This window comes from Dicentrarchus labrax, unplaced genomic scaffold, assembly GCF_905237075.1.
Source record: "Dicentrarchus labrax unplaced genomic scaffold, dlabrax2021, whole genome shotgun sequence".
NCBI lineage: Eukaryota > Metazoa > Chordata > Actinopteri > Moronidae > Dicentrarchus > Dicentrarchus labrax.
Genome location: NW_026136709.1, coordinates 12,058,020 through 12,075,192, shown reverse-complemented (window position 1 = coordinate 12,075,192; position 17,173 = coordinate 12,058,020). Strand labels below are relative to the sequence as shown.

At 39.3% G+C, this 17,173-nt stretch overlaps 2 protein-coding genes across 3 annotated transcripts; both read left to right on the top strand.

The window, feature by feature from the left end:
- The first annotated feature begins 529 nt into the window (after nt 1-529).
- On the top strand, nt 530-3,008 carry timm21 (translocase of inner mitochondrial membrane 21). Its single transcript, XM_051410363.1, has 6 exons — nt 530-1,068; nt 1,547-1,609; nt 1,789-1,886; nt 2,044-2,117; nt 2,313-2,418; nt 2,637-3,008. The coding sequence occupies exons 1-6, from the start codon at nt 759-761 to the stop codon at nt 2,727-2,729; spliced, it is 744 nt and encodes a 247-aa protein (XP_051266323.1). The 5' UTR covers nt 530-758; the 3' UTR covers nt 2,730-3,008.
- A 1,094-nt stretch (nt 3,009-4,102) lies between these two features.
- si:dkey-118j18.2 (uncharacterized) lies at nt 4,103-14,434 on the top strand. 2 transcript variants are annotated; one of them, XR_007886039.1, is made up of 6 exons: nt 4,103-4,505; nt 4,774-4,875; nt 4,986-5,145; nt 9,085-9,217; nt 11,672-13,336; nt 13,367-14,434. XR_007886039.1 is itself a non-coding variant. In XM_051410365.1 (5 exons), exons 2-5 carry the CDS (start codon nt 4,856-4,858, stop codon nt 11,890-11,892), a joined length of 534 nt encoding a protein of 177 aa, XP_051266325.1. In that variant the 5' UTR covers nt 4,103-4,505; nt 4,774-4,855; the 3' UTR covers nt 11,893-14,434. The 2 variants fall into 2 exon arrangements, 1 of the variants encoding a protein (XP_051266325.1); XM_051410365.1 differs by having other exon boundaries at nt 11,672-14,434.
- Nucleotides 14,435-17,173: the final 2,739 nt, after the last annotated feature.

The following is a 17,173-nucleotide window of genomic DNA, read 5'->3' as shown; positions in this document are numbered from 1 at the left end:
AAAAATGTCTTCCATGTCCATCCGGTTGTCATTGTGCAAACAGCTCCCTTAAGAAAAACATGATTGTTTCTTTAACAAAAAAAAAACAACCTAAGTTTAAATATCGTTCACCGTTTCAATGTTACTAACAACTATTAATTATACCATAAGTGTATTCTTACCTGCAGTGTGTGAACTCTTTTTCTGATCTGCACTTAATAACATTGTGCTTGCCCTGACCACTGCCAGTAGCCAATGGTGAGGGCAAGAATAGCAGCATCTTTATTAAAGTGAATTAGTGATGAATCACCCTCATGTAGCTATAAATCATAAATCAACAGTAGTCCAAGTTTACGCACAATCCATGACGATGAAGATATAGAAAAATAGAAATCCATGGCAAAAAATAGCAGACTGTCAGTATTTTAGAGAGATATCTTATTGTTATCTGTAGTTCTCACCCTGTTTACCTGTCCGTGAAGGTGTGTAGGCTGTTAAATAAAGGTGCCACATTAAAAACTCAGCCTCCCATGAATCCTAGGAACGGTCTGTGACGTCAAAAGTGTGCGCCTCCGGAATACAAATACCACGATTGCTTTGCCACAGATCACCCCTGTAGCCTAGTGTAAGTCGTTTATCCTGTCACTTTTACATTATTAGAGCCTCTGCTAGGTACAGTCTCACAGCGTTAGCTGTTGGCTGTTAGAGATCACAGCTCACCTTGCTGGCTGTGCTGTGCATGTAACCAGAGTTTAAGCTAACTCCCAGAGGACGCAACCATGGCTTATACGCAGATATTGAGGGCTCTGCACCGGAATCTGCAGCAGACAGCCGCACAGTACTCCGTGCAGAAATGTCTGCTCGTCCACACACACAGGACAGCGTCAACAGTGTCGAGACTGACCTTCCACAGAGGAGGCGAGGCTCCTTCCTCTGTTGTCCCAGTGCTGAGCTGCTTCCCTCGGGCACAGAGGCGGCGGGGTATCTGGCTGGACTCTGCGGTCAGAAATAAAAGCAGCCCCGAAGAGAGAGACAGGTCAGTTTCCAGGTACCAGAGTGGGAGCCCAAAGCCTTCAGCTGCACAAAAAGGTCAGTAAGGCCCTCTTATAGGCTGGAGGCGTGCACTGTCTAGTGTACTCTCATTTAAGCACGCTAAATTGCATTATTATATAGTTTCCACAGTATACACAAAATAATCAGTGACAGTGTTAACAGTGGGTCCTGGTGGAGTTTTCCATATGCACAGGAGGGTAGGCATGATTTCCTGTGCAGCAGCAGTTTTTATAAGTGATTATTATAGTATTTTATGGACTAATTAAAAACTATAGTCAGTTTATTTTATGTATTCCCTCAGTGAATGTATAAACAGTATCTGAGTCCAATGCATTGTCTTACAGTTGTCTGTCTGGTCCAAGAGCCAATCAGGCAACATTTATTTACTGAATTAAGCAAGCACAAGTTTTCATTTGTGAGACTTGAACCAGCAAATGTTTGGTACATTTACTTGATAAAGTATTAAACTGTTACAGTTGACTGATTAAACCCCCCCACCCTACATATCTTCCAGTGAAAGAAGCTGGCAGAGACTTCACCTACTTGATAGTCGTCCTCATCGGGCTTGGAGTGACGGGTGACTACAACCTCAAGATTTCAAGAGTTTCCATCACAAATGAACAGATTTATTATCTCAGTTCAAGTCAAATAATGGATTTTGATTTTTGTGTGTGTTTGTGTGTGTGTGTGTGTGTGTGTGTGTGTGTGTGTGTGTGTGTGTGTGTGTGTGTGTGTGTGTGTGTTTGTTTGTTTCAGGTGGGCTATTATATGTGGTGTTCCAGGAGCTGTTTTCTTCCTCAAGTCCAAATAAAATCTACGGGAAGGCTTTCAACAAAGTGAGGTTAGACCCAGAGGTAAGACAGAGATCACAGGATGCTGAGGTCTAAGACACAGTATCTCTCTTTTTAACAGTTCAGTAACCTAAAGATAACATCTTCTCCATCAGAACACAACTACATTGTGTCAGTCAGCTCCTCTTGTAATGTAACATTTTGTTTATTGAAAATCTAGGTAATTGGTGCATTTGGGGAGCCGATCAAGTGTTATGGGGAGACTACCCGTCGAGGAAGGAGGCAGCAAGTCAGGTAGGGATTTTGTTACTCAAGTAAGCTGTTGATTATTAGTACACAAGGTCATAAATAGGTTGCACCTTTCTGTCCAGTTACTTTTTTTTCTATTGAGATTGTAAAAAAAACCAGCACCGTTATACAAGAGTAAGCGTCTGTGTGGTGGCAGTGTTTTGATGCTATGTGTGTTTGTGTGTTTGTGTGTGTTTCCAGTCACATGGAGTACCTGAAGGACGGACTGAAGCATATGCAGCTTAAGTTTTACATCGAAGGCTCTGAGCCCGGCCGCAAAGGAACTGTACATTCAGAGTCGAAAGAGGTTAGTGTTTTCAGAAGTGTGACATACCAAAGCAGTATTGTTTGTGTTTTAGCTCAATCCCGATATTTAAGAATGGAAAGTATCCAGAAGTAATTTCACATGTGACAGCAGAAAGTTGATAAACAGAAGTGATAATTAGACAGTAAATTTTAAATCTTTTTACCAATGTCTGCCAAATAGAGACACTGTTAACTTCTTGTTGCTGCGTTGCTTTACAGGATCCTGAAACTGGAAAATATGAGTTTCGTTACATATTTGTGGACGTAGACACCTACCCAAGACGGACCATCATTGTGGAAGACAACCGATAAGAAAGACAGTGGACTCACTCAGAGGTGTCACTTTGATGGAAAAGCATTGTGTTTGTGTTATTGGACAAATAGCTGAAGATGTACTGTACATTTACTATTCAAAGCTGTTATGTTAAACATCAACAGTATTGTAATTGGCAGGATTTGGTGAAGAGCTTTGTAGTCATTTTCACAGAAAATGATCATTGACTCTTATGTGTTATGTTTTATAAATCAAACACATGTGGTTTAAATAGTTTTTCATTAAAAGACTAAAGGGAAACCTCCATTTTGAAATAACTTGCAATCAAAGATGCTTTTTAATTGTAATAAAAAATGTTTGTTCGTCATGTTGACAGGAACAGACATACGACAAAAAATGTTGTTCTCTTATTTCTGAGTGTTGGGCTGAATGGATGTCATGATGATTGACCTTTCACCTTCATTGCATTGGGTGTATTTTAACAGAAGTTTTTTCCTTTAAAAAATCGAAATACTTTAAAATACTTTGTCAAGTTTGTCTTTTCTGCTTAGAAATTAGCTCAGTTACATACACTTCCTATATATTCTGATAGCTCTACTTTTCTTTTCACTGTACATATTTAATGCAGTCTTTGTTTACTGTATTATTCTGTATTTGGTTGTCTTTGAAACAGCAGCTTGCATTTTAAAACAATGACCACTAGATGGAGGCAAAGAGTCAAGCGGTGGGAACAACCTGATATGACCTTTTTAGACTGTGTAATTTCTCATTCAGTTACATTTTCATTAGCATTTAAAATGGTGTTTTTTGAATAGTTCAATAGATTTTTAAAAGTAGACGGATTTTAAAACGACATTAACTGAACATCTGGTCTTAAACAATGAGAAATAATAGGAATATTTTTGCTTGTTCAGTATATTTTCCATACGTTGGTACATGTTTAATATAAGGAAAATGTTAATGAAAATATTCTATGGTCCCACTTTTCCCCTTTTGTGACACGAACCTATGCTACCTTACATGACCCTCGGAAATATGTACATTTATGTAATCAATGAAACATCCCTAGCAATAATCCGGGAAAGGTCATTTTTAGTCACTCTTTGTAACAAAGCTGCTGCTGTCTCTGCTGAGATGTGAGAACTATTTTTTAAAACATTTGTACATTGGTCCTGTTTTTTGTTTTGTTTTGTTTTTGCTATAAATAAAAACACAAACTATAAACCTTCCTAAAATTGACTTTTCTCATCCCCTTAAATTTTATAGCAATACAAGATAGCTCGGGCTCTGCTCGACTCTAATAAATCAGTAACCAAAGCGCCATTTCCGCATATAATTTCTGACAGTGACAGCAGCACTTGAACGTAAAACAAACTAAGCGATTAAAGATTACGTCCGTGTTCAGGGGGAGCGGTTTACGAGAAGCAGTGAAGGCAACAGTCCCGTGAACGCCGCCCACTGTGAAACCAAAGGCTGTATTGAACGCAAAGGGGATGAGCTAAATCATCCAACGCTAACTAAAACTCTCTAAGACTAGTTTAGTTGTCTCCTCAGTGTCAGGTTAACGGGCAGCTTACCTAGCTAGTGACCTCGTATATTAATACCAAGACGGTATGCTCTCAAAAAAGCCCAATTTCAGTGGTTGTTTATTTCGTGGCGTGGGTAAATAGAGTAGTTGCTGTTGTTGTTGTGGCCTGCTACACGATAGCTTAGCTAAAACTAGCTGTAGCGTCAGCTGGTTCCTGGAGCTTTATTTCGGCATAACATCACCGAAACGACAAAAAAGGGAAATGGCACACCTTTAACAAAACAAAGTAAGTTCAAGATTCCTTGTGTTCTTGTGTTTAGGTTTCGCTAAGTTTGGTAGCTAACGTTAAGTAAACGGGAGGAGCTGTCGTGTAAACTTCCCATCTGGTTTAAGTTATAGAAAGTACTTGAGCGTTTAACTCAACCCTAACTTAAGTGGTGAGATGCTCTGAGCTTCTGGGTCTATAAATGCGAGTTAATGTTCAGTTATTATAATTGATTAAGTGAAGTAATGTATTGATCAAAAAAACTATTAAAAATTGTTACTGTTTTCAGGGCAAGTGGTGGTTTTGGACAGGGATCAGCAAGGTGTCCCCCAGCTATGAGAGCCTCTAAACAGTGATTGACATCTACAAAAATGGAGCTGTACTGGTACATGTGAGTATAACTTTCTTTTTTGATAAAAATGTTTACAAGTGATGCGTAAAGCTGACATTTTGTGTCCAACCCCCCCCCTTCATGTTGTCCCTTTCCTCTTTCCTTTACAGAGTTGTTATCATATTTATCATCATCAAGATATTCTTCTATGTGTGCTGGTACCGATCAAGACAAAGGCAGCTGGCAGCATACCTGAGCAACCCACGCAATGCTCAAATAGTCATTGTTGGAGGAAGGGCCTACCTTCATCAGATGTGTGAGAGGCAGAGTGTAAGTGCAGACCCCCACGCAAACACCAACTCGTCCTACATTTGAAACTCATAATCTAGCTGTCGACCGCTGAAGTGGTTTTGCGCCCCCAGGATATGTCCTTATTATGGCGGAGGTACACAAAGGTTCAAAGGTTTTGGCATTAAAGAGAATCTCTTTATGTAGGCTGTGAGACTTGAGTAGGGTACATTGAATAAAAAGAGTGAGCATTATAGCTGTAATCTTGGTGCCTTGCCATTTTGAATGAAGAATATGGCACCTTAGTGTACATCCAAAGCACATTTCACTTAAGGGAGTACCCTGCTTTTGTAAAGACCAACGTGAACTTACTACAGACCCCAATATCCCAGCATATTGGAAAAAATGCCACAGAAAGGAGTGAGGGAGCAACTATAGTTGTCTGTTGGAGCATTGACAGTCTCTAGGAGCACATGTATGGCCCTTTTGAGAGTTAATGTGTGGGTATCTGTGTTGTAACCAGGCTAGCGACTCTGTGGGGGGAGTATCAATATATAGCCTCAAGGAGTGTCAACATACATAATAGACCTCTCGAAGTATTTCCTAATTTGTCACAGTTAGCGAGAGCCCAGAGAGTTCAGCTGAACCAAACCTAGATGACACATACAAGCTAACTTTGAGCAGTAAAGGCAGTTTTTTAAACAAAGTATGAATTTTGTTAAAAATAAGCTTTATTAATATCATAAGCCTACAAGAATCTCGGTGATTATGTGTATAGTAAAAAAATCACTACATTTTCTAGTGTGTAGTTCCTCTTCGTGGCTTTAGCTTGGTTTGGCCCAGCAGAAGCACACTGAAAGCGGTTTGTTGTAAAGTGAAGATTGGTTTCTATTCAGTTTGCAGGCCTGGAGTAAGAAAAAGTTAAATAAGGTCACAGTTACGTGCATTTATGCAGAGGAGTTGTCTGGTCTCTTAAGAGTGCTTGTGGTTTTCAGTCGGTCACTTTCACTTTGAATACAATGACTAGACAGGCTACATTTCCCTCTCGGTGACACAGTGAATGAGTGTGTGGATGTGCATTAATAGGTACATGCTTCTGGTTTGCATGCACTTGTGTGCTTACATTCTTCTGTTACGTTCATTTGACCTTGTTGACGTCAGGGGTCTGGCAGGTTACAGCTTTGAAATTTCTTCGGTTAGAAAGTAACAGCGAGTGTGGGACTGGGCCATTTTTTTAACACGTTTGTAAAATTTCAACCATCCATGTGAGATTTTTTTTGTGCAAATATCATCAGTAAAGACACAAGACAGCAAGACAAGAGTAGACTGATTTACTGCAATGCATTCCCCGTTTTTGAAGGTCTTGTTATTCCCCTATATTTCAAAAGGTCACATTTTCAGCCACTGATATTTTTGTACTGTAATTTTTCTTACTGTTACTATCTCTTGTCCCATGGAAATCATAAGTTATATGTGAGAAAAAAGAGAGTCTCTTCTAATGTGTGAGTAATTTGCTTGAGATTGTGTGTTAATTTATGTGGTTTGTCTGGACTGTCCTTAAGGAGTCATTTGATCACTGGCAATGGCCTTCATAGTTGTCTTTTTGTTCGTTTTGTAACTTCTAAGATTGTGCTGACGCATGCTTTTGTATATTTTAAAATTGGCTGCAAAATCCCCTTCAGTCCTCCCTTCAAGTGCGAGTTGAATGTAGTTTTAGTTGGGTTTTCACTGATATGTTTGGAATAGTAATGCCTTTCCTTAACATCAGTTTGTATGAAGTCTTTTCTGTGGTACAGGTTTAGACCGTCACCATGCCCCCCCCCCGGTCTTTCTGCTTTACTGCCTCTCTAAAACACCTGGAAACAATCTCCATGATTCAGAACCTTCCTAAAATATCCTTCATGAATCATATGAAACGGGTTCCTCTGACGTTTTTCAAACTTACTTCTGTCTCTTGCCCACATAGTCCACTTCTTAGTAGTTATTGAAAAATGATTCATTTAAATGGAAGTCTGCACAAACTGCCCCAACCTTTGGGTTATCTTTCATTGTGGGAGTTAAGAGGCACAGACCATGATATTTTTAGCAGTGTTTGGAATATTTGTGTAACAGGAAATGCCCCAAAAATAAATAAATAAAATAAATGCTGCACTTGAAACTGAGAAATGCCTGGGCTTTTAGCCTTGGGTTTCCCCAGACCACTTACAGCATCCTGTGTGCTAGTCGAAATGTGCGTCTGATTCTAGAAAAAGTCAGAGATTACCATGTTTCATGTCTTGACAGACATGTATACTGGCTAATGATATGTTCAGTAACCACCTTTTACAAGTTTCTCTTTTCACTTCTGCTTCTTATGCCTCAAGTCCCTAATCTCTCCTTGTTCCGCATCACCGCTGTTTGCTCTACTTCCTCTCCTACATCCTCTCTTTTCTTCTTTTCCGTTTTTCTTCCTGCTCCTCTTCCTCTCCCTCTTGTTCCCTCTGCAGTCTCTGGTGTATAATGTTCCCTGTTTAGATTTTAATGGAATGTGCAGCAGGGAGGCCCCACGGTCATCCATAACCCCGCACCCTGAGCGTTTTCTGGAGAGACGCCAAGATGACTCGAGTCCTGGGCTTAAATGAATCAAACATAGTGGGGGTAAAAAAGTCTTGATGTAGTACTACTCGCTAACTTGGGCAATTTTTTCACGGGCTACCTGATAAGTGATTCCAGAAGAGCTATGAGGAAAAACTTTTGATACATGCTGGCCCAGGACAAAGGTGAAAGAATTGTATAGTTAGTTTATTATTAGGCTAAATCTTAATTTGTTTTGCTCTACTTCTTCTTCAGGCTTACAGAAATGAGATGTGGTCTTTTTTTTTTTTTTTTTTAATGCAGTCGTTCCCAAACTCCATGCCGCCAAGATGTGACCGATAACCGGCCATGGAACATTTGATCCAATTAGATTTGGTAAAAATGTGTTATGATAATGATGTAACTTTATAGACCATTCCAGGTTTTTTTTTTTGTGCTGTAATAACCTTGGACATGGCATGGTCTGTCTGTGCTGCACTTTTCCTCATCACTCTCCATCACGCCCACAACAACAGGATGGCATTTCTTAACTAATTAAGACATCAGTCTGCAAGGGCATCAGTCCCTCATCACTGGCCCTGCGTGTGCCTTCTTCCTGTTACTGTTGCAATTAGCTCGCAAACATCAGTAAGAACACAAAGAGTGTTCACAGTAGAGGAGATAAAAGAGCAAACACTTGTGATACTTTTAATAAATACTGAAACCTCAGACCTATTTAGAGCCTTACTGGTCATTTGATAAAACTGACTGTGGCTCTCCTTGTAGACTTTCTGTGTCTAAAGAGAATAGAATATATCTATTAAGAATATATATTAACACAGCCATAAGATTAGATAAGATGTACCTTTTATTGGTCCCCCTTAGGAGAAATTCAAATGGCCAAAGCCCAATGTAATATCCTCAACCACTCCCTGTTTATGTGATTCACCGGCAGACGTCTTGCTCCTGCGTTTTGTGTAAACGACTTCATGGGGGCTGACATGGTTCATCAGGTTCGGGGTGAAAATGTTCCATGCTGGTCACCCCGATTTTGGAAAACACAAGAGAAAAGAGGCAGCCCATCACACCTACAGTATATAGTAAAAATATTTGTCTTGCTGTGTGTTCAGTGGTGTTTGTACTTCAGTGTGTATAGACTTGCTAGGCCTGAAGCAAAGAGTTTAAAGAAATGCTCATTGGAGCCGCAAATGCATAAATTCAATTGTATTGATATAAACAGCAGCAGTGTCCTCTCTGGAGATGTGTGCAGTGAAACCAGCTGAGTTAGTATCTCAACAGTGTTAGCAGCAGTGTTGACATTTCTTTGTTGGCTTTAGCAAATAGATATGACGGCCTGTATCTTCTTGCTCACTGTGTGCACGTGTATGTGCATTTTTTGTTTAACTGTGTGTTTTCTTCCCTGTGTAGCAAACCTCTGTCTGGCCTAGTTGGTATGGTGTCCAGGATGACCTGTCAATAGAAGAGCCCTCCACAGCCCTGCCACCAGCTGCATCCTTCTCCCACTTGGACATGCCACCACCATATGAGGCAGTCTCTGGAGGTAGCGCACACACACTCTTAAAAACAGCACTGCACCATGCGTCTGCTGCTTCCTCATTCACCAAGCTGATCAAAAGCTGAACCAGGACGATTGCTTCATTCTTATTTTTTTCCCCCCCTCCTATTTCTTCATTCATAATTGCTCTGTTCACAGCACCCAGTAAAGTAAAGCCAGATTTATGCTTGATGCAAGGAGTTAACAAGTTGTAGATGCCTACAGTGTAGGTTTTGATTAATAGTTCAGTGATTTAAATAATATTCCCCACTGTGTTTACATTGTTTCATTCACATTGTGTTACGAGCAATAGTGGCAAAGTCTCTGCCTTGTTTCATTACTGAAAATTCCTGTGCGGTCACCGTATTTACATAGTTGGACTAGAAGATGGCTTTGCTAGATGTGCGTTACCCAAAAGGAGAACCTAACTGATCAGTTTTTGTTTTTTTTCAACCTGTGTCATGCTGTAATCACTCTGGACAATCTGTACTGGCATTAATAACTTGTAGGTGAAAACACCTCGGCAGCCTCACAGTTCTCGCATTCCCCCTGTGGTCTCTCCATAGCCCCGACATGTAGTTACATTTTTTTTTTAAGAGCCGCACATCGGGTGTGGCATAGCCTACAGCGTAACTGAGCCTAAGCATGTTGCCACCATGGGGACAGCATAACCCCTAAACAGAGAAGTTCACAGTCTAGTACTATTCTAGATCGCAGTATTGTCTATCTATTGTCTTCCGATTTAAAATGAGCTCACACACAGAGTACTCGGTTTGCTTTGAAAAGACAAAGGTCTCAGTAACTTAATCTTACTGAAACCAACAGCTTCAAGGTTTTCCTTGATGCCAGACAGTGCCTTGATGTATGCTGCTCAAGTGTCAGTTCAGGCTACAGTAACTCACTTCTGTTGTCTGTTTTTAGCTGGGCTGCCAGAAGTAATGCTGGTAAAGGAAAAAAAACTAACTCTTTCCACTAGGAGGCTATTTCTCCCACTAAATTAAATTTTTTAAAAAAAGAGAGGCTCATGTTCTCCGCACTGTATAAATATACGGGAACCGGAGCTTTGTGGGGCAGTCAGATCTTTACCACTTGTTGAGTTTCCTTATTCTACATTTTCCTCCCATTGACATCAGATGCTCTATATATTTATTGAGGGAAAAAAATTAATTTTATTATTATTTTTTTGGAATACATCTTCTGATTAAATGTTGTTTTTAATTGCGCTGCATCTCTCCCACTGGTAAAAAACTAACTCTTTCCTAGAGGCTCATGTTTCCGCAACTACCGGACTTGCAGGATCTTTACCACTTGTTGAGTTCCTTATTCTACATTCCCCCCCCCCCATGCTACCCTTTTGTACTTTTTACGCCTCCGCACCAGCGATAGCCCTGGCAGGAGGCATGATATTTTGGATGGTCCTTAAATCTGTACATTACATAGTCTAACTTATTTGTCTTTCACATGACTAACTACAGATGTGTTTTTTTTTTCGTCATTGTAAGTTGAAGGAGGTGAAAGCCAGCCATGCCAGTTGTTATAATCTTTGTATCAGGTTTCAGAATCTCCTCTTTTGCAAATGGAACCTCATTTGTGCTCCTTCAGTCTGACAGCAGGATGTGGTTATAGAAGGTGTAAGAGGTGACATTTCAGCACTAATTGTATTACTTGATGTGGCTGCCTCTTTGTCGCCCCCATATATGATCTTTTTCCTATCAAAGTTACAAGATGAGAGATACCTGGTGCTATCATGGAAATGTTTGAATTACACTAATGCATGAATGTACATGGATTACTGTCGGTAGGTCATGCAGCCTTTCTTGATGCGTCTGAGGAAGCCATATTGCTTTCAAGTGTTTTTTGTCAGAGAGAGAGAGAGAGAGAGAGATGCAAAGGTGGTTATATGCAAGTGAAAAGAGAACACGTTTTATGAGAATACAGCAAACAAGGAAGCTGGTTGAGTACAGTGTAAGGGGACAACAAGAAAAAGTTGCAAAGAAGGAAGTTTTTTTGATGACAGTTACGGTTTGGTGACTCTACTTCTCTGAGGGTCAGTCTTCTCTGACAATGTTTTTGTCTGGGTTTTCCGAGATTGTAACAAAGTCTTTCCCACATCCTAAAAGTCACTTTCTATCACCGAATTTTCCTCCCGTGTCTCTCACATGTAGGATTTATTTTTATCGATGTCTTTCCCCCGTCTTCCTCTGCACGGCTTGTCATGTGAATTAACACACACTTGCCATTTGCTGATGCAGCTCAGGGAGCGTTTGTTTTGATGCAATGGACCTCTTCACAACACAGCAGAATCATTGTCACATAAAAATGAAATGTCAGACGTTATTCAAGATCTTATTTTGACTGTGACTGTGCAGCCTGAATGTTGAAGCTGATTTGACCTACTGCTTATATTTATTTAGACAGCTGATCGGCTGGTTGATGTGTTTTTCTCCCTTTTCCTTTCAGAGGATGATCTGAAGCCCCCTCCCTACAGCGAGTGTGCTCATGGCGGTGAGGCTGCCACTCCCTGTCTCTCCCAGCAGACCATCCTCATTCCTGAGGGAGGAGACTCAGTTAGCGTAAATGAAGCCCCACCCCCTTACACACCGTCTCCCCCCACACAAGTCAGTCGGCAAGACGGCTCTGTAACCCACAGTGAGTCCCAGCCAGAGAGCAGGTCCACCTAATCAATCCCTGATGCCAGTTTGCCTTTTCCATGCACTGCCTTCCTATATCCAACCTCAGCAATCGTTGCCAGCCTAACTCTCATCACATGAGAGCAGATGTTTATTTGGGTGCAAGTGTGTGTGTGTGCGTGTGTCTGTCTGTGTGGGTATGTTTGTGCTTGCGTACTTGGTGGTTTTTAGAACTAAGTTGATTTTCTATTTTGTATTGTTAAAAAAAAAAAAAAAAGTGGTCATCTGATAAGTTTGGCAATGACATCAGCAAGCCTGTGTGCCTGAGTCAGGACCGCAGATCCTGCCTCCCAGCAAGGATGAGGATAATACCCTTGACCTCTAATCTCAAAGGGAGTCAGCGAGGTACAGATAAGCAGAGAGTAAGATACTTTCAAGAGTGTTCTGTTTTCTACATTTTCCTTCTCTGTCTGAGGCCACTTCTTTTCACAGATCTAAAACAACTGACGCATTCTAAAAGCTCAATTGGGGAAATGAGAAGTTTGTCGACAGCTTTTTGTTCTTGCTAATGTGATACATTATATGTTCGACATTACTTTGTCTGTGTGTGTTCTGAACCAAGGTTATTATAGTTAACTAAAACTAGGTGTGAAACAAGATTTTAGTTAACTGAAATAAAAACCTAAGACAAAAAACTAACTGTAACCATACTGTGCACTTACCAAACACAATGAAATAAAAATATACAGGGAATGTCTTTAGTTTTAGTCTTTGTCACTTTGGTCAAATTTTTCAGCACAACAAGCACGAGGAGGCATCAGTTTGAGTCAATTACATTCACAAAGTGTTAACTTTCAACTTCTTAAATCTTGTCCCTGACAAATATCCCCATATTATTATAATAAAATAATAAAATAAAACTAATAAAAATTAAAATGACTTGAGAAAAGCCACTGTGGAATCTAACTGAAATTAAACCGAATTGAAAACCAAAATGAAAAACTAAATAATACTAAAAACTAATGAAAAATGTAAAACCATAATTGAAGACAGTGACGCAGTAACAGTCTGTGAAATTCATAGTGTAGACAGTCTAATTAGATTTCCTGATAATTTGCTGCATACATGTGCATATTAAATAAATTGTGTTTCTACTTCTTCAAAGTGTTATTACTCTGAGCGCTTCATTAATGCTGCACATGTGTTATTTGAAGACAAAGTATGTCGACAGAGAACTATTTGATAATGAATGCTCTAATTGCTTTAAGTAATGACCTCATTAGCATAACTGCTTCTGTTTAATGTATCATGGTGATTGTTCTGACACATTTAGGCAATTCAAGTGCCTATTAGATCTGTGGATGGAAGTGAGCGAGGACAAGAAATAAATGAACACTTTATGGTAGTAGACGATATGTTTTCTGTTTGTTCACCTCTACTGCTGGGTTCTGTGTGTTGCTGCTCTACATTAGCACCTATATGCCAGAAAGCAAGAGTTCGTCTGTGCAAATAGTATGAACACGAGTTTTGTTATTTCTGTTGTGAAATTGGAAAAAAGGTCCTCAGAACTATGAGGGATAATGTATGCTTTATCCCATAACACACATGAACACACATTTTCTCACGTGGTAGATCCAGCTATAAGATAATCAGACTTGATGTTAGGAATTGTAATGTCTTGAATTGCTGAAAATATTGAATGAAACAAGTGCAACAATCCCAAATAAAAATACGCACAAGGCTGTGAGCTGAAGCTCAAAACATTTGATGAAGCTGAGCTGAACGCTGCATTTTATGCAGTTGCTAAAAAAAAATCATCAACAAAACTCAGTTATTTTTATTTTATTTCCTACATAATTGTTGCAATGAGACTAACCAAAAAATGTTTAACAACGGCTTCTGTTCCTTGTAATCTTCATGTCAATCTACCACAGGCTGGTAGAGGTTCGCAGATTTTGTGTATTTCTTCTGTTTGTATTTTCTGGTATAGTGTTGCTTGGGGGAAAGGTGATGACTGTGCTTTTTGCTTTTTGTATCACACATTTCAGATAATCCGGAAATAACACTGTAAGAAAATGCTCCCCAATGATCCACCTCCCGTGTTTGTTTCAACAACAATGTAATCTGTGTACAGTTTCTGAACATTACAAAACATGAGAGCAAGAAACACAAAATGAACGCTGTATAAATATATTCTGGGAAAGTGCGTGAAAGTGGATCTTCGTGCAGGATCAGAGTTTAAAATGTGTTTTAATGATAATCTTTTGTATTGTGATGACAAATCGTGGAGCATCTGTCACTGATGCCTTTAAAAAAAAAAAGTCTTTCCTGTGATTTTACAGAAGCTGCAGTGTACAGATCTGAACTCGTTCACTAACGTAGCAGCAGCACGATGAGGATCCAATACTTAAGTGTTACAGGCCTCTACTGTAATATACGTCCTGTCTGTTAACTTCATGTTCATTCCCATGATGGTTGACATCAGATCTCTCCAGTCAGTAGCTTTGTGATTTGAGGGGAATATAATTAATTTTATTATTATTTTTTCTGTTTTGGGGTAAATACATCTTCTGTATTAAACTGTTGTTTTTAATTTTGCTAGTGTTATTTTTGTGTGTGTGTGTGTGTGTGTGTGTGTGTGTGTGTGTGTGTGTGTGTGTGTGTGTGTGTGTGTGTACACACACACACTCTGGTTCAAATTTCACACACTGTAATTTCTGGGGGGGTGTATCCATTCTATTTTTAAGCGAATCAGTGGACAAAATGGACATTTCCCTCCAGAGCCACAGAACACCTTACGTAACGCTATATACTCTTTTCAAATGTATTGTATGAGGTTTTTGTACTACACGCAGTTCCAAGAACAATTTAAAAGAAGATAGATAAAAATAGACATACAGCTGAAGGCAAGGACAACAAAGATGGGTAAAAATGAACATTCAAGTGTAATGTACGTACAAACTATATAAATACAACAACGAAGACATAGAGTGGGTATATACGGTTTGTTATGGTTTGTATCCTTGCTGTTGTAGCAATGATACATTAGTGCAATGGTGTGGAGTACAATACCTATGTATAGAATGAATGTTGGTTTAAGATTTAAGATTTACTTTATTAATCCCCTTTTGGAGAAATTCTTCTTTTCTCTTTTATTTTATACACAAACCTTTTGTTTGAAAGCACAAGCCAAAACCTTAAGACACTCATGTATTCATGTCCCTGCATAACACGTTATTCTTCAAACATTTATTTTCATTTACTAATGACAAATTATCAATCATGAAATGTTTATTAAAATAATCTGAGATTACACTTGAAACTTAATCAAATCTTTAATCAAAGCAGCAACACCCATTTAAACGGGACAGGTAACTAAATTAAAAATGAGTTAGTGGAACTAGAAAGTGCGTACAGAGTACTGATACAGAACCAAAAGCCCTGCCAAAATAATGGAAAAACTGTAACTTCTATTTCTTTATTCTATTTACTACATTTTACCTGGTTTCTACAGACAACACATAAGACATAATTCAGTTATTTTCTCCTTCACTCAGGAGCCAAATGCAACCAGTGCACATCACACAACACTTCATAGACAACTCTGCTAACATTTACCTCCCAAAATCCCCATCTTTTCTATTTCCTTAGAAGTAGATGTAGCAAATTACAGCCTGAATTTCGAAAGATGTGGTTAGGAAAAGAATAATTTTCCCACTGGGGATTAATAAAGTGTATCTTCTTCTTCTTCTTTTAGTAATGAAAGAGGGAAATCTCTAAAAAAAAAAAAAAAAAAAAGACGGACACTTCCTCTATTTGTGGAGCTCATATTAGCTTTGGTTGAACTTTGTAGAAACTGCTCTGTATGTAGTCTTCCATCTCTCACAGCAATGAGACCCCTGTTAGGAACTGATCCCTCAAAGCCGGTATGGATGTGATGGATGATTACAGTGACCAAAAACTGTTGAAATCTACATTTGGGCATGTGTGTTTTGACATAATGAACCTATGATGTTCCACTAGAGAGCAGTATTGCACCAGTGTTCATTTCAATCACACATCAGAGCGGCCTGCACCTGTTGCTGAGAGCTGAGCGTGACACAAGCAGCGCTGTTGATATCACTTTAGTATAGATTGATGTCTTTTATTACACATTTTTGTGACAGAAAATGGCATTGGCGTTCGCTCAAAATGTCTTAAGACTTCAGATGGAAGAAAATAATTGGGCTCGATCAAGATCAATTGCACAGCGGTCTTGTGGAATGTATAGCAGAGTAGATACTCAAGGACATTCATTTTTCATATGTTAGCCTCTCAGCTGCTGCATCACTAAGCTGCATACAAATGAGCTGAGCTGGAACAATTCACAACACTTGATTATGGACCTTTTTGGTAAGCAGGATATTGCATGTGAGATCAATCAGATAAATGCTCATTTGACAGGTAACTAGAAAAACAAGCCACAGAAGAAAAATACATGTGGAACTATTGGGATTAGATTATCATGCCTGTTATTAATGGTAAGAATATTTATATATATAATTAGGAATTAAAATGACATAATAGCATTTGCATGCTTTATCAGTTGTCTATTGTTTTGAAGCTCTTATTCAGATTTCACTTTAAACACTGAAATCAAGGTAATCCATCAATAACACAGCCTTCATTCATTGATTCATATGTGAGAGTATATCTTGTGCCAGTGTTAAATACAGTCAGATAATCGGTCTGTGTTTGTCATTCCTGTAGGCAGTGCACTGGTTTTTCTTTGAGTAATTGATGCTTTCAGGGGAAATATTTGCATTTTGGAAAACAGGCAACTATCCATCATGTAAGCAGCTTTAGTAATCATTACATCTCGGCATAAACAGCTGTATAATAGAGACGACACAGAAACGCTCCCCTCAAGGATATTCACTGAGCCCCTCTCCCGATTTTTGAGGTCTTCAAGGCCGTTTGAGGAACAGAAGCAACACCTCAATTACCCTCTGTTGTCTTGTCGAATGCTTTGCACCTCCAAGCCTTCGTGCGGGTTCAGTACCTCTCAAATGATGAATATGTTTTAAGGGTTCTGAATTCAGCCCATTCCAGGCCTGGGTGAGGATGTCATGCTGTTACTGATTTCCCACCCTCAAAGTCATTTCAGACGAGGATACCCATCACTAGCCTGACCAACGGTGTTATTTTACACTCTTTAAATTTTTATCTTGCTACGAATTCATTTAAGATCCTTGGAAGGACAAGGACAGTATAACGATGCAACACACAACAGAGGGAACGTTAATGAGTTTTTTGCAGGTCATTTAACTGCAAACAGATTCCTTCCTTTTTC